This window comes from Puma concolor, chromosome D3 (assembly GCF_028749965.1).
Source record: "Puma concolor isolate L17-30 chromosome D3, mPumCon1.1.hap2, whole genome shotgun sequence".
Taxonomy (NCBI): domain Eukaryota; kingdom Metazoa; phylum Chordata; class Mammalia; order Carnivora; family Felidae; genus Puma; species Puma concolor.
This window is the reverse complement of record NC_141678.1, coordinates 16,797,193-16,819,078: the sequence shown is the minus strand read 5'-3', so window position 1 is coordinate 16,819,078 and position 21,886 is coordinate 16,797,193. Positions and strand designations below refer to the sequence as shown.

General features: G+C 51.1%; 1 protein-coding gene and 1 long non-coding RNA gene across 3 annotated transcripts in view; one reads left to right on the top strand and one right to left on the bottom strand.

The window, feature by feature from the left end:
* The window catches only part of CABP1 (calcium binding protein 1), a 20,917-nt gene extending 7,046 nt beyond the window's left edge, over positions 1-13,871 (bottom strand). Inside the window, exons 1-2 of one of the 2 annotated variants that reach the window (XM_086681859.1) lie at positions 13,140-13,871; positions 919-1,083 (exon numbers count right to left, since the gene is read on the bottom strand). In XM_086681859.1, coding sequence (XP_086537985.1) covers positions 919-1,083; positions 13,140-13,808 — 834 coding nt within the window. In that variant the 5' untranslated portion in view covers positions 13,809-13,871. The remainder of the gene's footprint in view (positions 1-918; positions 1,084-13,139) is intronic. The other variant, XM_086681860.1, reaches the window with a different exon arrangement.
* LOC147575341 (uncharacterized) lies at positions 13,788-21,886 on the top strand. Its single transcript, XR_015242301.1, has 2 exons — positions 13,788-14,459; positions 21,057-21,886. It is a non-coding gene; the product is annotated as an uncharacterized LOC147575341 (long non-coding RNA).

Below are 21,886 nucleotides of genomic sequence, written 5' to 3'. Positions count from 1 at the left end.
ATGTCAGGCTCTGCACTGACAGCACAGAGCATGCTTGGGATTCTCTGCCTCCCTCTCTCTGCCCTTCCCCTGCTCACAGTCTCTGTCTCAAAAATAAATAAACTTAAAAAAAAATAAAGTGTTTAATGTGTGGCATTCAAGAAATGGAACCTTCATACATTCGTATTGGTGACATTATGATTATCACCCTCTCCTGGTGACCGCTCGGATACCTAAAGGAGGTTGCCCCATATAGTAGCCGCGTGTGGCTATCGGAATTGGAATTGGAATCAAACAAATAGAATTAACAATTCAGTTCCCCAGTTGCACTAGCCACATTTCAAAAGCTCAATGGCCACGTGTGGCTGGTGGCTACTATATTGGACAGCATCAATTATAGAATATTTCCATTATTGTAGGAAGTACTGGACATTGTATTCAGGAGGGCTGTTAAGAGTACAGGAAACCCTTGAGTCAGATTCCCCAAGTTCAAACCCTACCTCTGCCTCCCACTAGCTGTCATCTCGAGTTACCTCCCTGACTCAGTTTCCTCATCTGCCAAATGGGGATGATCATAGTACTTACCTCTCAGGGTTGCTCTGAGACTTAATTGAAGAGATGCACCAAAGCACTTAGCACAGTGCCTTGCACATAGCAAGTGCTCAAAAATAACACAAAAAAACCAAAAAACAAAAAACAAGCAAACAAACAAAAAACATGAGCTGCTGTTATTACTTCTTGCTGGTGGATGTAGACTCACCAGTGCTTTGCAGCCATGGGTAGGAAACTTTGGGGGTCAGATTCCCAAGTTGAGGGTTTGGGGTACATCCATTAGGGGACACGGGTTGCTGCTGCGTACCGGGCCCCTCTTCTTCCCAGCACCTCGTTATGCCCTTGAAGGCAAGTCGAGTGAGGCTCCACTGGGGCCAACTTACGTACAGGCTGCCTGTTCTCAGCGAAGCCCTTGCGCAGGAAAATGCAGGCAGGGCCCAGCAGGTTGTGCATGACCGCGCAGTTCTGGGCCAGCATCAGGAGCGGTCCTGGGAGCTCGCCGCTGGCCGCCAGCCCCTCCTCGCTCGTCTGCACCACTGTGTAGCTGCTCTTCTCCTCCTGGCGCATCTTCAGCCAGCACCAAGCAAATACAAAAGAGAGGCAAGGGCGTCACCTCCCTGCCCAACCGGCCCTCCTGGCCTCAGCCTGGCTGCTGGTCCTAGAAGGGGCTCTCCTCAAGAGGAGACCCTGGAGAGTCAGGCAGTAGGGTTCGGAGAGCTCTCGGGATGCATGGGAGGCAGGAGTGAAACTGGTTCAAGAAATGGAGTCTCTGATCCTTGCCTGAAACGGATGCTCCGGGGAGAGCTGGGTGTGACACCCGCCATGTGGAACAGGGGCACACATGTGTTCACAACACACACACATGCACAAAATCACACACTCGCATGCATTCAGAAGATTAGAAAGAGAAGGAGGCAGAGGGAGGCTTCTGTTCCAGCCAATGGGAAGTGCTCGCTCAGAGACTAATGAATACGGTCCTTGCCCAAGATGTTCCCAAACTGACTTTTGTCCCTGCCTTCAATAGACCCCACTGGAAGGCAGTGACGACAATCAGAGCTGGGAACACACAGAGCAGGCTCGGGTAGGCTGCCGGACTGGCAGGTGCAAACACATGAGCCTAGCCAACATAACCAAGAGGGGGGACTGTCCTCTCAGAAGGACAGTGCTACTTAACTCAGCCCAAGGTTTCCAGACCTTCAGCTGGGCCAAGCAAAGCCCATCCGAGGGTCAGAGTCTACCCAGTTTGCTGCCTCAAGACTAGACGCTCTCTGCCCCCAGCAGCTCTCCTTCTTCCCCCTCCTGTCTCTGGCTCCCTGCCTGGCCCAGCCTGCCCGGCCTCTAGAGGCTGAGGCAGGGGCCCTCTCTCTGCTTACCGAATATAGCTGTGCTTTCAGGCCCTGGCCCTTCTCTCCTCCTCCCTGACAGTTCCCATGCAGCTATAAAAAGTCAGCACTGCCCACAGACGGTCCCCTTAGGACAACAGCAGCATCCAGACACAACATTCTAGTCCACCCCGGCCTCCCCAGGATGCCCAAGGCCCCCCAGGATCCAGGCCAGGGCACTCTGCCTTCAGTCCTGAGCTTGGATGAGCTTAGACTTAGAGGCAAACCTTTCAAGGAGAAACAGAGCAGCTGAAACTTGGAGGGCCGTCTTTGCCCAAGAACCCCAGAGCTGCCCACCCTACCCTCTGTCCTACTGTACCCCCCTTGCTGCCAGGTTCCTCCAGCTCACAGAAGGTCATGCCCAGGAGAAGATCCTGTGATGTAGGGGGCGGCCTGTCCTCCCAGGCTGAGAACCTGAACAGTCTCTCCCAGCTTACATCATCTCCCCTCTCCTCCAGTGCATCTTCTCCCCAAAGCCCCGCGCTCTGGGGCTCCAGACTAGACTCCCTTCCAACCTCCTAAGCCTCTCCCAGGCCTAGAGAGGGAGGAGCAGTATACTGGTTCCTCAGAGGGGAGGCAGCAATTCATGCTCAGGGCAAGGCCCAAGTTCAGTGAATGCAATAGGTTTGGGTCTCTGCTTGTCTCAGAACTTCAGAGAGGTCAGGCAGACCGAGGGCCATTCTGGTTTAATGTCTGAAAGAGTTCAGGGCCTCAGCCATACTCTCACAGGATCCCAGGACCCAGGCTAGAGCAAGGGCAAATCCAGAGAGACCTTCCCAACTGGGAGGCTGGCTCAGAGGAAATGTTGGCAGTAGACAGCGGCTCGACCCCATGAAACAAGCTCCCGAGATGTGTGCAGAGAATCCGCCTTTTCGTTTCTGGCTGAGTCTCGTACACTTGGCTCAGAGTGAGCACAAGCCAGGAAGGAGGAGGCAGCACAGCGGAGGCACAGAGCTCAGAGAAGAGATTTAGTACCCTGGCTTTGGACTCCAACAGTCTCGGGGACAAATTCTGGCCCCGCCCCTTGCTTGCTATGTGACCTTGGGCAAGTGACTGCACCTCTCTGTGCTCTGGGTTCCTTCTCAGTCCGGCGGGGATACACGCGGCCCCTCGCAGGATTCTCGTGAGAAATAAATGAGCTATTGCACAGTGCCTTGAGCACTGTAAGAGCCAAATGCATGGAGTTGCCATGGGGATGACAATGACGATGATAAGGACAACGGCGATGATGGAGATGCAACATAAGAGGTGCTGGGAGCCAGAAGGCATTTACTTCTGGCTCCAGAGGAAGTGGGAGAATATTTGCCAATCAGGAAAGAACGGAGAAGGATGGAGAAGAATGTGTTCCCACGAAGAAGGGACCCGCGGTGGCTGGGGAATTTCCACTGCGTCTCTTGATCATAATACTGCCTGGCACCAAGTCGCCCCGGGAGGCTGCTGTTCTCCCCCGGCCAGTGATGGCACCTGACAGCCTGGTCCTGCCCCACACGGAGCCTGGAGCAGGCCGCCTCTCCCCATTACGCGCCCCCCGGCTACCACGCTCAGGAAGCCAAGTGGGCAGCGGCTTGACAATGTCTCCTGGCACCGAAGGGACATCTCCCCGAGAGGAGCATGGCAACAGGAGGGGTCAGCCTGCCTCATGACCTTACAGCTTTCTAACAACACGAGCTGGCTAAGAGAAGGCAGGTCAAAGCTTCCTCTCACTTGGAAGGTATTCAAGCAGCGGGTGAGTAAGTGAGCAAGCGCTTGGCGAGGTGAAGGAAGGAATCGCTGCAGTGAGTGGGAATCCGGACGACCTGGAAGGTCAGGTGCGGGGATCTACGAATAACATTTCTGACAGCAGGAGAGAGACGCAGCCTCTCACAGAGGCAAAAATAAAAATAAAATACCAGCTATGGATTCACACAGACCAGCGTTTCCAAAATCTCCACTCCGCTTCCACTCGGCTGTGTGACCTTAGGAACGCTCTTAAGCCCAGCTCCTTGCTCTATAAAAGAGCCAAGAGAACTACCCGGTGGAAAAGAGCAAACGAGATCACAGAGGCTGGGTGTGTTGTAGCTTTTCAGAAGAAAGCAACTGCTGTTATTACAAAAAAAAATGAAATTGAATGCAAGAAGTTTTATTGTCTTTTACCTTATTCCGTGGACTCAAAACCTCTCCTATTTTCTTTTTATCCTCCATCCCCATTCTAAGAAAACCCAGAGTGGAAACATTAGGATCATGATGATAATAATACTAATTACCATTTATTGAGGACTCGGTTCTGGGCAGTGTGCACAGCACTTTTATTTGCTTCTGACAATCACCTTGGGAGGCAAATATTAGTATTTCCACTTGATGGACAAGGGAATTGAGGTCCAGAGAGGTCAAGTAACTTGCCCAAAGCCACATGGTTGGAAAGAACAGATTTGAGAAGTCTGGCTCTTAAACACTCTGCTGTGTACAGGGAGAAGAGGGGAGGTAGAACAGAGGGATAAATCTTGTTCTTAAGTTCACCTCTTTAAGCTTTGGACAGAACCCGGGGCGGGGGGAGGCTTTCAGCCTGTGGTCCTCTAGACTAATTCAGGTCAGTTTCTGCTTCTCTGCAACTGCGTGGAGGCCAAATCCTCTCCTAAGATGACAGCTGATGGGGCTGTGTGCACAGAAGAAACAGTCAACCCTCGGAAGGATCCAAGGAACAGTGGAGATGAAAGGGAATTTGGTGTGAGCAGCTTAGCTAAATGAGGAAGATGATGAGCAAAAAGGCTCAAAATTTCCTAAATTAAGAGACTATCAAACTGACCCAGGAGGTAGTATGGGGTTAGGGACAGAGATGCCATTAGTTAACTTAAGACCTTCGGTAAGTCACTTTACCTGAGTGGCAATCAAGTTCCTTATCTGGAAAATGAAAGAACCGGAAGAAAACATCCCTATCATTCCTCCTTCCTTTAAATAATATCCATGAGTTTCTTCTATGGCTTAGCTACAGAGGGCTAGAAATACAAGCAGAGCCCATTTAAAGCAAAACCCTATAGATGTAAGCCCAGCTTTGCATGAAAAATGTCTTGGAGGTGGTGATTTGCTTTCCAAAAGGAATTCTTGCAAAAGGATATCATCCTGGTAGATAAGCAATAAATCCACTACACAAAGCGACTTACAGACACCTTTGCTCAACATCCTGTTTCTCAGTGGAAACAATCCGGGGCTCTGAACCAGCTGGTCCTAGTTGAGATTCTCGAACCTGATTCAAGAATTATTGAGGGTGGCAGGGGATACCCCAGTAGCAATGGGATTGACTCCAAAACCCACAATTCTGAAGGTTTAGAGACCACCAGAGAGAGGGCCAGATGCTCTCAAAGAAATGAATGAGTCCCTGGTCCTACGGCTGGGAAGGAACCTCAGCAGCAGCAGAGGCAAAGCCCAGCTCAACCCTCTTCTGATCCTACCAGCCCCAGGAAAGGCCGGTCACTCACATGCTGTGGATCTATGCTTTTTATTTTGTAGCCCAGGAACTCTTTGGTTTCTTTCCTAAATCTTGTGCTAATTCCCAAACACAGCCCCCCATGCAGCTGTTAAGTCCCAACTTCAGCGCAGAGCCTGAGACACAGAACACTGGGATCGGAGGGAATCTAGAGATTGAGGCAGGGAAACAGCTCTAGATAGAACCCACGGAAAGGGTAGCAAGCTTCAGATGCCCACCCCCTCCGTCCCCAACTCTGGCACAGATGGCAAGATGCCCCCTCCCCTGTCCCAGATCTTGGGAGCTCCAGAAACATACCTTCCTTGAGAGATTTCTCAGTGGAGACTTGACACAGTTGCCCATCCTAAGCTGAGGCAGCCCCTCTCAGGATCCCCGGGTCCATGAAGGAGACTCCTGGGGACTAAGAGACCTTAGTCCCTGTCACGGCCAACCCCAGCCTCCATCTGCCTGCGCGGTTCTTCCTCCTGGACCGTTCTGAGCCCTCTCCTGCGCGCGTGCTCTCTTACTCGTCTGCCTGCTCCTGCTCTCTGATTTTTTTTTTTTTTTTTTTTTTTTTTGTGGATTGTGTATGTGTTTGTGTGTGTGGGTTTAACTTTCTGGGCACTTTCTTAAGGACATGAAGGCAGGAGGGGAGAGGGCAGGGCACAGAGAAAATCGCCTGGAGAGCTGATGGCAGAGGGCAGCAAGCTGGGGAAAGCTGCCGGATCATCTACATCAGATTAGAGCTCAGTCCTCTCTCCGGTTCATTTCCCTTCCCTCAGCCCCTCCTCTCCTGCTGCCAAATCTGCAGGGAGATTGCTTCAGGGAGGGGGGCCCAGAATGGCAGCTGCAGCTGGGAATTAGGCCAGCAGACCCAGAAGGGGAAGCAGGCTAGTTTGGGCTACCAAAGCCAGGGTGCCTCCCAGCTCCCAGCCTTGTGCTTGCATACACACACACACACACACACACACACACACACACACACACAAGAACTCAGGGACAGACACACATCCTAATTGCCCCCTGGCAATCACAGCTGGATTGAGAGCAGGCAGTTCCAGTTGAAGGCCTGGAAGATCCTGTGACATCCCCATCACGCTCCATTTTTCACACTTGCCTCGTTACCAAAAGGGGATGAGGCTCCGGGGCTGGAAGCTGAGCCAACAGCAGTGATCAGGTCCTTCGCTCCCTTTGCTATGTCAGGTCTCTCCGACCCAAGGGAAACCAAGAGACCACCGGGAGGGTGGGGGGCATGATGGAGGCAGTGCCGGTAGAGGTGTGATCCAGGGCTGTGACCCCTCTAACCATCCTCCGCCTAATCCTGAGTGAAAATCTGTCACAGGCTTCCTCTGGGTGCAAAGCTGAGAGTCTGCCCTTGTCAGAGTGGTCTTCGAGGTCCCACGACTGGAACTTTTTTAGGTGAGTGGCTCTTCCTCGTCCCTCTGGGTTCCAGGTTTGATGTGAACTCATCTCAAGCCTCAGATGTTACATTCAAGACCTACAGGCGGAGCCCGATGACCCAAGAGAGGAGGCGTCCCTGTTTCCCCCCTGCAGCCAGCTTTTCCCAGCAGGGGGCACCAGAGGTAGGTTGGGAAGGCGAACTCTTTCTCGGCCCCGGTGCAAAAACCCTTTCACGGGTCGCTGAAAGAGTTGTCAGTCCAGGGAGGCTGCTTTCCCAGGGATTTTTTGTCCAGCTTGAGCGGCTGGTCAGAAGCCCCATTAGGGGAGTGGGTGGGGCGCAGCCCAGAAGGTGCCACAGGCTCGCTCCCAGGGAGCCGGGGGAGGAAGTCCCTGGATAGCTCCTGACGTCTGCGCTGCTGCTGACGATGGAACGGTTTAATCAGGGGAGTTACTCAGCAGCCTTGTTTGGGCCAAACCTCCAGAGGGGGGTACGGAGAAGGAGGGGCAGCCCCTGAGGACAGAGGGAGGAGACCGGGGAGGCGTTGACTCCCAAAGGGCAGGAAAAACACCGCGGAGATGAAACAGATGAGTGAGCAGCTAACATAAGTGCCTTCTCCAAAGACGTGTTCCTTCAGAAGAGAGCACAAAGCAGCCTCTCTGCGGGGCAGGGGGGTCAGGGTCACGAGACTCAGGTGCATGAGAAGGGTCTGCCAGCTTCTGACTTCTCACATTCCAGAGCTTCTGTTTCCTTGCCTGGAAAAATGGGGTTTCCCCTTATCTTGCTTCTAAAGCAGATGTGGGCAAGTACCCGGCGCATGGTAGATACTCAGAGAGTAATTATTAAAATGGAAGGAGGAAGTGACATTTGTCCAGTGTTTGTGTGCCAGTCACTGTGCCTGGCTCTGGGAATGCTGTGGGGAGAACAAGACAAACATGGTCCCTGCGTTCAGGGAGCTTATGCTCTAGCAGGCAGGCAAGAGCTATTAAAGAGCTAGGAAGGCACTTATTTAATTACATTTCAGGTAAATGCTATGAAGGGGAAACACAAAACCTCCGAGAATGTGAGACAGAGGAATCCGACTTAGTCTGGGGGTTTCGGAAAGACTTGGAGGTCAAACCTAGAACACCAACCATCTGCAGACTCTTGAAAAGCTGGGGCTCACCAGGGACCCCAGAGGGAAGTTGGGTTAGGTTCCAGGTACAGACCCAGTTCATATCAACTACCTGGGCAGATACATGGAAAGGCAGCCACAGCATCAAGCAGAGATTCTCAATGCTAGCTGAAGCTGAGAATCTCTGGGGAGCCTCCCCAGAGATTCTGGTTTAATAGGTGTAGGTAAGCTCCAGACATTGGTGGTATTTAGTGCTCCAGGTAAATGTAATCTGCAGCCAGTGTTGAAGACCACTGACACGGATGCTAAGAGCTTGGAAAGCAGAGGCCGGCAGACCTGGTTCAAATCTTGCCCTTGCTAGAGTTGCCTAGCAAACTCTATGACCTTGAAAACTTGTGAATCTCTTTGAGCCTCAGTTTCTTTATAAAATGGGTACACTAATAACCCTTCCCTCTTGGGCTGTTGTGAGGAGTTAATGAGATAATACACACACAAAGGGCTTGGCACAGTGCCAGGCACCTAGAAGGTGCCCCTTCCCCTGCCCAGGATTGATCTTAAAGGGCCAGCTGTGCGCTCCCTTCCCCCATACTCAGCAAAACACCCACTCAGTCAGACCTGGTGACTTCTGCCCCCTGCAGGCCAGCCCAGAGCACAGCCCCCATTTGTCAACCTTGGAATATGCCTGTCCTTGGAAACAGGAGACGGGAAATGGGAAAAACAGGCCCCTATGGAAAAAGTCATGCACTTTGAAGAAATCCCATCCTTCTTCAGGGGGAAGGATGCTTCTAGCTTGAGGCTTAAGGCAGCAAGGGATTCAGGGATTCTAACTCAGAGCTTGCTTAAGCTATTTTGGGCTGGACAGGTCAGGTTATGGTGGTCCTGAGTGACCATAGGATAACTGGTGATCTAGAGGGAGCAGGTGGCTTGACCTTTAGGAGAAATTTTTTAAAAGGATCGGGGCACCCGGGTGGCTCAGTCGGTTGAGTGTCCGCCTTCAGCTCAGGTCATGATTTCACAGCTCCTGAGTTGGAGCCCGCATCGCATCGGGCTCTGTGCTGACAGCCCTGAGCCTGGAGCCTGCTTTGGATTCTGTGTCTCCCTCTCTCTCTCTCTCTCTCTCTCTCTCTGCTCCCTCCCCGACTCGCTCTGTCTCTCTCTGTCTCTCAAAAATAGATAAAAGCATTTAAAAAAAAATAAAAGGATCGAACAGTGGGGGCTTCTCTAAGGAGCATATCATGTGGCCCCACCTTCCCATCCCTCTTCATTGGGACAGCAGCCCCTGGGCCTCCAGAAGCCTACACTTTGAGTTCTGGAATGGAATAATAGGATCAGAGGGATGAGAAGGATAAACCCTTTGCTGATTATTCCTGATTAGGAGGGAGGCTGGCCTCTAGCCCTGATCAGTTCTATCACCAGCATTTGAGCTTGGATGACAGCCCGGTGCGAACACACTCAGGGAAAGCTGGGTCATAACCTAAGAGGTGCTTTGTGGATGTTTCTGACAAATAGGAAACACACTTATGTGACTCCCCACCGAACTGGCATGGAGCAGCACAGGCAGGTTCTTCAGAGATCACAGCCCTGCCATTTACTTACTGTGTGACCTTTGGACAAGCCACTCCCCTCTCTCGAGCCTGTTTCCTCATCTCTAAAATGGGGGTGGGGGGAGTGGGGGGGGATAATGCCAACCTTCACAGACTGCTGTGAAGATAAGATCATGAGAAGATACTTTGGCAAATGTTTAGTGAGCTCCTGAAGGAGGTCTCAGACCACTCTTGTTGTTTCCCCAAAACAGCTAAAGGCCAAAGCGGATGTCCTGGAGGACTGTATAGGATTGATATTAACCCCAAGCTGACCTCCTCTTTCATTTTCCCCAGGCCCCCGATGAAAGGCAAGAGGGTATCCCAGCCCTCTGAGAGAGCAGTAGGGAGAGACTGGGCAGGGCAGGAATGAACAAAATACACAGCCCTCACCCTAGGAACACAGACCTAGTACGATTGAATCTATTAGGACCCAAGCTTCCATATAGTCTCCCTCCCTCATCTGAACTATAGGAACTAAGAAACCTCTGCAGACCAGAGGCTAGAGATACTGGTCATTTGCTCATTAGATATGGTGATCATGTTATGTGCAAAGCAGTTTGGGAATTGGGCTAATCTAGTCAAATCAGAAGAGATGTCTCTATGGGTAGAAAAAGGGAAAAGATGGAACAGAGCTGTGGGTTTTATACACAGTTGCCTCCTCTACAAGGGGTGTTTCTTCCTCAGCTTAGACTAAGGAGCAGAAAAAAAAAACCAAAACAAAACAAAACAAAAAAAAAACGTTCTTAAAATAGTTTTACAAAACCCAATGCCAAGAGTTGCCCCAAATCATGCCTATTCTGAGTTAATGTCTCATGTCGCATCTCTCTAGGCAGCTGGGTAGCATGTCCTCAGCTGGCCACAAAGAGGGTACTTGGGAAGGTCTCTTGTCATTCAGCTCATTTAATGGCCTTTCTTGCCCTGCTCAGAGACAGCTTTCAAAGTATCTTACACAGGCCCACATTCAGATAGTTACTCTATTAACAATAACATTAATGAAGGCTGCCCTTTTTTCCCAGCACCTACTCAAGCCAGGCATTTTGACATCCTTACCCTCATTAATAGCTCTGCAAGGTAGTTTTTGTCAGTCTCATTTCTGGAGGAAGAAACCCAGACCAGAGGGAGAGAATAACAGACCCAAGGTCACAGCAATGGGAAGTGACCGACTTGGGACTGGAATTTGCAACTCTCCCACACCACAATTCCCTGGCTTCACCTCAAAACCACATCATCTCCTTGCAGGCAGTCAGGCAGCTCTAGGAGGTCACTGAAAGCATCCTGATTCCTGTTCCCCCTAACGTAGGAGTCTAGCTTGGTCCTTTCAGTGTCACTTTGAGCCCTGGCTCTCCCTGACTCTATTGCAAATGGAAAGAAGAAGGTCCGGGACAGCACTTAGCAGTTAATCAACAATAGCAATAATAACTAATATCGATAGTGCCCTTGCTCTGAACCATACACTTGGCCAAGATCTGTACACATCTATCTCCATGTTCCATTTAACTCTCCCAAAATCCAGTGAAGTACTATGATTTCCCCAATTTTGCAGGTAAAGAAACAGAGGCTTTAACGAGGTTACACAATTTGCTTAAGGTTAAAAAAAAATAACAGAACTTGGGAGACGTGAGAAATAGACCTCCCCAGGACTATGTTTTGCCCTAAACAGATTCTATCAGAATGTTTTTGTATTCAGAATCCCATTTCCCTTCTCTTGGTCCTGGCCCTGTCTCTAAGGACAGAAATCTCAAAGCAAAGAGAAGTAAAGAAGACTGGAGACCCTGACACAAAAGTCCCAGGCTGGGTTCCGTTGTTATTGCTGTTGTTGTTCAAGCAGATGTCTGAGAGCTGTCAGCAGGAAGCCCACACTGAATGTGCTGAGCTTTAGAGAAAAAGTCTGCAGCTCCAGAGGCAAGAGCTCCCACACGGAGGTCGTAAATATTTGATGGGACCTTCCAGCCCTTCCTGACTCAGGTGACCCTGGTGACATTTCAGAACACCAGGCTGGAGACTATTAATGACTAAGAACGTAGAAGGAGGATGGAAAGCAGGCAGCTGAAATGCTCTGAGCTCCCAAAGGGCCCATGAAGGCAAATTCTGGAAGACTGGAAAAAGAAAAGACTCTTTTTCTAGGAACGAAGGCATAGTGCTAGCAAAACAGCCAGAAAATGTGTGCTTCCAGGCCCGTGACCTACCCCTCCACACTGCTAGATGGTGAGCTCCCAAACAGCCAGCACCGCAGCTATCTTGTCTGCTGTTGGCTCCCTGGTCCCAGCAAATGCTGGGGCAAAGTAGATGTCCCCAAATATCGGATAAATGTTTGAATAGATGTCACTGACTCCACAGCCCAGACCCACTCCACCTCAACATGTCGCTGCACTAACTCTCAAAGCCCTGCATCCAAATCTCTACTCTGGAGAACTGCTTCCACTAACTCGGCTAACGAGGGCTCCCCACAGGAACAAAGCCACACACTGCTGCCCTATCACACCACACAGCAGCCCCGCGCAACCCGAATCCACGTGCAGCTGCCTTCATGTCAGACCTCCGCCGGCATCAGCCACCACGGAGTAGTGTTTTGAAAAGGAATGTGCAGATCTGAAGCAGAACACACACGGCCTCCGTGGAATTCGGATCCGGCATGGCAAGCCAGGAGCTTGAAACGGCTTCTCTACACTACATCCTAGCACAGAAACACTCAGGGCCCCACTTCCTCCAGACACCATGCAAACTCTCCCATCAGACCTCTGCATTACACCCCTCCTCGGCTGCCGCAGAACTGCCTCAACGCTGTGCCAATGAGTTTGAATTAATTATGGACTCAGCACTAGAGGAAACCCTGGTTTTGCGCAGGAGTTCACAGTTCCCTTCTGAGAACCTCTCTCCCCAGCAGCACATCCCAAACTGTAGACCTAGATTAGGGAACGGATGCTCAGCTGCCAATGACCCTTGACAGAAAGGCCTAGAGGAAACCAGAGTAGCCACTGGTGACCCCCTAGTGACCTTCCTGACCCTAGAATGCACATCAACTCAGGCCAGGGTGTTATTCCACGTTCTACAACTTGACAGCTGCCCACCCGCCATCCTAGTGACATCCCTGGAGTGACAACTTCTTAAATCTCCCCAAAGTTCCGATGTGAGCCATAGCTCTGTGTAGCCCCTCTATGCCCACCCAGACCCTTCTCTTTTCTCATATTTTTCAGCCTCCATCTAGCTCTCCAAACTTTTCCCAGGTCTCTGGGGCCACGACAGCTCATGACTAGTGTCTTCCATCCCCAAGCAAGGCTGTGTGCCCCCGCGGTAGCCATTCTTGACTCCCAGACTCCAAACCCTTTGCTCCCTTGGGTGGCTCACTGGCAGTCTTGGCTGGAGACCGGAGTTGGCGCCACCTGCTCGGAGCGCCCCTCCGGACCCCTGCAAAAATCTCCAGACGGTTTGTGGCGGTCGTTCCCTTCCAGGACTGGCCTATTCTGGCAGGTGGAGGGCGGCGAGGCGCTGGTGCCTCGCCCAGAAGAGGCCCGGAGCGTGGACAGCGCACAGGGTGCTGAATCAGGCACGGGGGAGGCGGAGTGCCGGCCAGGGCGCAGGGCTGCGGAAGGACTACGGGGAGCGTGACTGGGGGGCCGCGGGCAGCGGGAGGAGGGCTGTGGGCGCGCGCAGCCGCGGCAGGGTCCCGAGCGCCTTTCCCGGGAGCGCGGACGGGAGGCGCGGCCCTTACCTGGCCGAAGGCGGAGCTGAGCATGGGGCGCAGCTGGTGGAGGAACGGGTCTGCCTCGGACGCGGCGGCTGGAGCTGAGTCCCCGCGACCCGGGGCTCGCAGCGAGCCCCGGAGGCCGAGCGCCGGGGACAGCCCCCGTTCCTCCCCATCCCGCCCGCGGGCCGGCGGCAGCGGCGACGGCGGCGAAGGTCGGGACGCCGCGGTCGGCAGCGCCTCCCGGGGCCTGCAGTGCGCCTGGGGGAGCCCGCGCCTGCTCCCCCGCGCGCCCTCCTCTCGCGGCGCCGGCCGGCACAGGGGCCTCCGCGAACTGGGGTCCCCGGACGGCGGCGGCGGCGTGCCCGGGCCGGTGCCGGGCAGCCGGCGGCCGGGCAGCCCTGGCTCCCGGGCAGGGCCGTGGCGGGGAACCCGGCTGCCCCCGCTGGCCGCCGCCGCCTTCAGCAGCGATGTCTTGGACTCGCTTTTGGCGATGTGCGAGCTCATCGCGGCGGGGCCCGCGCTCGCATGGCCCGGCGGGGGCGGCGCGGTGCGGCGCGGCGCGGGGCCCCCGGCGGGCAGAGAGCGGGGCGCCCGGCGGGTGCCAAGCCCGAGGACGCGCTGGAGGCGGGCGCCGTCCCCCGGCCGCTTAAATGCGGCCCCGTCGCCGCCGCCCATGTGACAGCGCAGCCTCTACGCCCGGAGCCCCGAGCTTCCCGGCGGCTGGCGGTGCGGATCTGGGGGGGCTGCCGGCTGTCCCCGGAGAGCCCACCCCCGGCTCCTCGGCGGCCCAGGTACCTCCGCGCCCCGCCCCTTTCCCCGCCCCGCGCTCGTGGAGCCCCGCTTCCGGGCGGCCTCTGGCGGCGGAGGGGGCACTGCGGCGCGGGGCCGGGAGCGCTAGGGAAGGGGTTCGGCGAATGGCCCCAAAGATGCCCAGACCTTGGTAGGCGGCAGTGCCTCTTAACGCGCCCGGAGGCTCCCACAGTGACCCGGAACCGCTGGAACTTCCAGAAATGCAGGCGGGGTGCACTCCCCAGGGGGTACAACTTTGGAAACGAGGAGAGAGAGGTGCCATGAACTGGAGACCCAAGAAGGGTGAAGGCACTCCAGGACAGCACTGTGTAAACAGACACCGGAGCCAGAATGGCGTGGAAGGACACCGCTGGAAGGAGCGTCTATGAGCGCTTCATCCACTCCAGTACCACGGAGTGTGAACAGGATGACCCTGGTAAATCAGCCAGAGAGTTTTCAGTTGTCAAAGCAGAAGAGAAGCCAGGTGGCATCAGTGTAACCTGGACTTTGCAGGGCCTGGTGATGATGAAATCTCAGGTAGGAGCCATTTGCTACCCCTCCAGCTGTTGCCCCCCCCCCCTTGCCTTCGTGTCTTTCCAGATGTTAGAGAAATTCCTGCTCTTGGTGGGCAGCCAGGGAGTCACAAAGGCCTGGTTTGAATCTCAGATCCCAGCTCTGGCACTTACCATCTGGGTAACTTGGACAAGTGTCATCAACCTCTTGGACCTTGTTTTTGTTTTTGTTTTTGTTTTCCCTCTCTCTCTTCTCTAAAATGCAGGTAAATGATCATAACCAACTCCTCGGTAACATCCAATGATGCCATGCACATAAAAGGCCTGGCCGAGGGCTTACAATAGAGCCCACGTGCAGTTAACCTAGTTCCCTTCCCTCTACACCTTATGAAGCCCCATCTCCCACTCTTGTTTAGTAATGGGATACTTGAGATTTGAAGGGAAGGGCTGGGATGGGAACCTCCCAGGATCTCCCTGTTCTGGTCTCTGGCCCTGATGCCATCCATGCATGAGAATTGGGCACATCTGATCACTGCTCAGCCTCAAGAGAAGGATAGATGGACAGACTACGAATATGTTACACTTCACTCATGCCAAGGGTTCACCCTACTCTGCACTGCCTGCTTCTTTGACATACCTATATGCAAGGAATTAAGAAAAAAACAAACAGAATGGGCAGGAAAAAGCAACAGCCAGAGGCCAAAGTGAACAAGGAAAGTGTGGCAAATTGTTCCCCAGCTCACCTATGAGGGACTGAATTGGCATATCAAAGCCACTCGGGCTCCTAAAGCACAAATACTGAGGCGAGCTGGGGTCCAGCAGCCCAGGAGCCTCACGGCATCATCCACTCAGATATGAAGGACATAAAGGGTCCACCCTCGCACATTTTGGGACCAATCAATGTCTCACCTGTTCCAGCCCTCAGAATAATCGGTGTTCAGCAGGATTAACAGCAAATGCACACTCTGCATAAATCACAGGAGATAAAATACCTTATCAGGGTCCCTTAGTTGCTGATGAGAGGCAACGAAGGGTATTTGGAATCCCTGCTGTGCCGCTCTTGGTCATCTTTCCGAAATTCCCGAATTTGCTGGCCAACACCTCTGTCCACAACCGATTTCTGGAAAAGTGAGGGACCTGGTTGCATCACCTATGATATTAGAGTAAATAAAAGCAATCAAGATTATGTTCATGGAGCCAGTGGATAAAACACTTGCACTCAGATCCTGGGGAATCCTGGATATATGCCAAGGTTCCATTTCATTTGTAAAATTTGCTGATTTGTTCATTCACTTAAAGATTTCTAGAACCGGGCACTGTGTTAGGCACCTGATATACCAAGATTCATCCACGTATTCAACAAAAAATGAGTGCCTGTTATTTGCTGGGCACTGTTCTCGGTATCAGAGACATGGTGCTAAACAAAACAGTCTCTATCCTCAGTGACAAGTGAACCATAGAAATGCATGGAAAGTTGATGGTGACACACTGGTGGCATTTAGTGCTGTGAAAAGAAATAAAGCAGGTAGGAGAGGAGGGCTTAATGGAGGAGGTTCTCTTGGACAGTGATTACGGGGGACCTCTCTGAGGTGGGGACATTTGAGCAGGGACCACAAGGAAGTAAGGGAGCAAGCCACGTATATACCCAGGGGAAGAGGTTTCCTGGCAGAGGGGAGATGATTCAAAAGTCCCAGGGAGAGAACAGCTTGGCATGTTCGAGAAGAAGCAAAGAGGCAAATGGAGCTGGAGTGAACAAGGGGGAGGGTGGTACAGGTGAAATTAGAGAGAAAGGGCCAGACAGCCAAGGAGTTTGGGTTTTTTCTAAGTGTGAAGGGAAGCCAGCAGGCCTGCAGGCTTGTGGCAGAGGAGTGGCATGTGGTTGTTTACATTGTTATAAAGGATCATTGGCTGCTTCGTGGCAGGTCCCCTGTTGGACGGCAGTCTGGCAACATGGATCCAGTCAGGTGCTGTCACGCGGAACAGGTGGGAGAAGGTGGCGGTTTAGCTAGAGTGATTGGGGGCAAGGGGTGAGCAGCGGTCAGATTTGGGAGATATTTAAAGAATGACAGTAAGATTCAGTCCCTGCTCTCAAGGAATTCACAGGAAAATCAAGAGAGAATGAAAGCCACTATAATGTAATGGGAAACAGGCAATAAGGGAAAGACAGGCTGGGTTAAGCAGCACCTTCAGGGGGGTTGGGGAAGGCGTTGGAGAAGGTGACATTTGAGCCGTGTTTGGAGAAGTGAAATTCCACCAGATGTAAAAGGAAGGTCATTGCAGGCAGGGGGAACAGCTTACGTGAAGCCTTGGGAGCATGAGGCTGCACAGTGTGTTTTGGAATCATTCGGCGGGTGGGGGGGAGGGTGGTGGACAAGGAAGATAGCCCAGAAAAGTGGTTGGAACAAGACTGGGAAGGAATTTGAATGTGACATCATTCAGGAGCAAGTCCTTTATTCTATCAACAGTAGAGAGGCCTGGAAGGCTTTGCAAGTAGGTACCAGACACAGGCAGAACTGTGTTCTGATGCATTATGGTGTAGACTGGAAGGACCTTAGGAAATGCGGTTCATTCATTTCACAAAAATGAGCAAGTGCCCACCATGTACACTATGCATCAGGAAGAGAGCAGTAAACAAATGACCATCCTGCCTTTCTTTATGGATTTTAGGTCTGGTGGGGAGGTAATAAGAACTAAATGTAGCGGGGCGCCTGGGTGGCTCAGTCGGTTGAGCATCCAACTTCAGCTCAGGTCATGATCTCACAGTTTGTGAGTTCGAGCCCCACATCGGGCTCTGTACTGACAGCTCTGAGCCTGGAGCCTGCTTTGGGTTCTGTCTGTCTGTCTGTCTGTCTGTCTCTCTCTCTCTCTGCCATTCCCTGCTCACACTCTGTCTCTCTCTCAAATAAACATAAAAATAAAAGAGGACTAAATGTAGAGGCTGGGTCAGATTCAGGAAATATTTCAGAAGTACCATCATAAAGACAGGGAAAGTTCTGCATGTGGAAAATGAGAATAGCTTGCCTTTCTGATTGTGAGATATAATGGGAATATAGTTACTGCAAAGGATCCTGCCATGTAGAAATAATTTTTAAATAATCCATATGGATTATATATATACATATATACCCTTTATAGCTTTAAGAGCATTTCCACATAAAATTTCTCACTTGCCCTTAAGTGTTTTACAGATTGTAATTATTAAATAATTATATGTTGTAATATTATTTGACTCTATAACCCTTGGCCAAAGTTCTGCAAAAGGATAGCTGCTTTGGAGCACTGGAAAAACATCCTAGAATACAAGGGCAGTTAAATAGAGATAATACGTCCGAGACCACGGCACCAGTCTAGAGAGAAAAGTGTGTGTAGCTGTCTGTATGTCTTAATTTCTAAGAGAATCCATTCAGAAGGAGTCAGGCAGGGTGAAAGGCAAAATTCTTTTCTTTTTTTAGTTTTTTAACGTTTATTTCTGAGAGAGCACGAGGAGGGAGGGGCAGAGAGGGAGACACAGAATCTGAAGCAGTCTCTAGGCTCTGAGCTGTCAGCACGGAGCCCAATGTGGGGCTCGAACTCACAAACTGTGAGATCATGACCTGAGCTCAAGTCGGTCGCTTAACCGACTGAGCCACCCAGGCGCCCCAGGGCAAAATTCTTAAAAATGTACCTGGGTCTCTCATTTAACACCTGTCACTCTGATAACGTCATGTCCCTGTAGCAAACTCCTCTAAAAAAACTGTACTTTCCTGACCAGGACGGTGTGTCATATTTAGAGTCTAGAAAAAGGCTGTGGAGCCTTTGCACAGTGGTGCTTAAATTAATTCTCCATGACGTTTCCCGTCTAGCTCACTCCTTTCTGCTGTTTTCAGAATCAGATTCCGCACTTAATCTCTCCCTTGTTTTCAGATGACAAAATCTCTCTGTTAGGTTTCAGAAAGCTGGGATTACAAAATGTTCTTATGGCTTTAAGTCCTCTGTGGTGATTGGAGAACTCAGGAAAGGATTGGATGAGATTTTGGGTTTTGGGTTTTTTTTTTGTTTGTTTTTTGGTTTTTTTTGGTGGGGAAGGGGCAGTCAGTGGACTGAATAGGGGATTCCTTTGTGGAAATCTGCCTTTGGACCCAAATGTTCATCACTTAAGAGGATTCCAAGATTTTTAAAATAAAATGAAAAGAGATGTGGGTTACAGGCATATATGCATGTGCCAAAACCGCACTGTGCATGGAAGACTGCTCCGTGTACACATTATAACTCAATAAAAAGACAAATCAGACAAGCAAGACAGGCAGAGCAAAAATAATACCGACAAATAGAGCCAACTACTGGACTGTCTTAGGGATGTGAGTTATGATTTTTCAAAATAATAGCAGCTAAACTCAGTCAGTAAGAGCCTCTGACGTGAGGCCAAGGTTGTCACGAGCTGATTCCTATGTAGGCCATTTGCTCGCCACGGTTTTGTGGGGGCAGTTGGTACCACTCATCCTACTAGCAAGTTCTGTATTTGTTTCCTGGTTTCAAGGGCAAAGGAGAGAGAAAGTATAGAGCAGGGAAATTCGGTCCCCTATGGATGACTGGTGAGGAGTTACCATCTTTTTTGTTATTATTATTGAAGTACAGTTACACCCTATGTTACAGTAGTTTCAGGTGTACGACGTAGGGATTTGACAACTCTATACGTTATGCGGGGCTCATCACCAGTGTAGCTGCCATCTGTCACCAGACAATGTCATTACAGTACCACTGACTGTATTCCCTGTGCTGTGACTTAATTCATTCCACAACTGGTTACCATCTTCTTCTAAGAACAGCATATCGGATCTCCAAATGTTAGAACATATCATCACCATCAGTCTCATTCAGAATGCTCCTCGCTTTCCTTCTTTTTTTTTTTTTTTTAATGTTTGAGAGAGAGAGAGAGAGAGAGAGAGCGAGCGAGCGCGAGTTGGGGAGGGTGACACAGAATGTGAAGCATTCTCCAGCCTCTGAGCTGTCAGCACAGAGCCTGACGCGGGGCTCGAACCCACAGACCGTTGGATCATGACCTGAGCTGAAGTCGGACGCTCAACCGACTGAGCCACCCAGGCGCCCCTCACTTTCCTTCCTTAATCCAGAGCAGTTCTTAGCCTCTCTGAGATCTTGACTGGGTGCAGGAGTGATCACTCCGCACTCCCACCCTCAATGCCTTACTCCTTTAATACAATACCACACACCCCTATACTCAATTGGTGGAGATATATACCATCAGTATACAACACACTGGAAGTTACCATTACATCCATGCAGTTTCCATTAGCTGAAATGCAACCCGTGTTCAGGTGACCTAACAACACTCCAGCCACATGGCCTCCTTTATTATCTGTCTCTCCCACTAGACTGTATATTCCATGAAAGCAGAGACAGGCCTGATTTCGTCACTCCGGGATATCCAGCACTTAGCACAGGAACTGCCACATTACAGGTGTTCACCTAATACTTAGTGAAGGAGTAACAAATCAAAAGAAGCAAAGCATTGCTGTTTTTATAGAGACGAGTCTCCTGTGCTTGGACTCAGCGGAGGGGGTGGAAATGGAATTGAAAGATGATTCTGCATGGTTTGGTTTTCCCTTTCAGACAGATCATTTCTGTTGTTCGTATATAGAACCTGGGTCCTGAGTGACCAGCCAGCACAAAAGTACATGTGACCTTTAAGGACCCGGCATGTTTTTGCCACAGGCAGGAGGATTCTATGTTTTAATTGCCTGGAGGTTTCATCCAAAATCAGAGTCGGCCAACAGTGCAGTCTGTGAGCAGGGCGGTTACATCTGTGGCACTTGGAATTGTGCCCGGTCCCACACTGAGCAGACCTCCCCGGACCGCAAGGTTGGAAACAATGTGGGTTCAGCAAAGAAAGCTCACCTTGCTGCGGGGAATGGCCGGGCTACTCATAAAATTACCTGAAGTAAGACCCTCTCAACAGACTTAAGTGTGAGCAGAGGGATGGGAGGCACTGGGAGCTCACAGATGGAACTATTTACCAACTCATGTGGAAGTATTTCGGTATTTTAACAATTGAAAGGCACCACCAGCACCCATCAGCTGATTTCTGGTCCTGAGCATCAGCAGAACCATCCCCACCGCAGGATGTCTGAGAAGCCGCCTGCCTTCTCGGAAGCTGCCGTTTCCCAGTTTGCAGATGAGATGTACAGGCAACATCTTTGCCCGGACATCTAAACATCGTGGTTCTGGCCGGCAGGACCTTGACGGGAGGCCCCTCGCCTTACAGAGTTCTGAGATAATTTTCCTTTAGCGAGGCTGACATCACTGACCTAAAGGTGGGTTCTAGGCAACTGCCCTATCTGGAGAACAATCATTCCTGCTGGTAAATGAGTCACTGGGAGAGAGAGAAATTGAGACACCTTATGAAGCAGAGCTCTGCTCCCCCAGAACTGACACAGCCCCGTCCTGTCCCCGGGCTATGTGTAACCCAGCAACAAAGATGTATACCAGGACCAGGCTGGATGAGGAAGGTCTGGAGCTAAAACCCCAAAGATGCTCAGCCTTTAATGGAGAAGGGCTTTTAGAAAAGATCTGGCAAATTCTCTGCCCTTTCAACTTCACTTTCTGTTCTCTTTTTATCTGCTTTCAGCATTTCCAATTAATCTTGGAATGAGAGCCCAAGGCAAGAAGCCAGTGGTGCCTGAGGAATGCTAAAGAGCAAACCGATCCAGGGAAACAAATGCCAGCAAGGGACCCCACAGCAAAGAGACAGACACTGTGAGCATCTCTCCCGTTACCATGAGGCTTGCGAGGCGTGTGCGCGGGTCTCCGCATTGGCACCATCTGCCAATTCCTCAGGAGGACAGAACAAACCAGCGAGGCATGAAGATTAGATTATGTAACGCTTGAGGATTGCTGTTTTCAAAGAGGAAACAAATGGAACGAATTGATTTGCTTGTCAGAGTCATGTCACTAAAGGAGACCCGTTCCCTCCTCCTCTGAGAGGACCTCATTAAAGAGGGACACGATTTCACAGATTCAGACCATGTGAGACCACAATTGACTCCATTCATAAGAGCAAGTCTAATTTCCAGAGTTGCACTGATAAATCCCACTCTGCTTGCCTGAAAAATGACTATTCAGCTACCTCCTAGGTACCAACATGGCAGGAATTTAACTGTTGCCAGTGACCAGCCACAAGATTCAGAACCTTTGAGCTTTGCCTGAACTGAACTCACTTGCTTCTGGGGGAGCAGTACCTAATTTTGAGACCTGTGGGGTCGTGTTTACTATTCAGAGCTCTAGACAGGTGCTTTGATAGAGTGGGGATGTGTTCTTAAAAATACACGCGTCAGTAACATTGTATGGTGACAGATGGTAAAACTCCACTCATCTTGGAGAGCACTGAGTAATGTATAGAATTGTTGAATCACTATGCGGTTGCACCTAAAACTAATATAACATTGCATATCAACTATA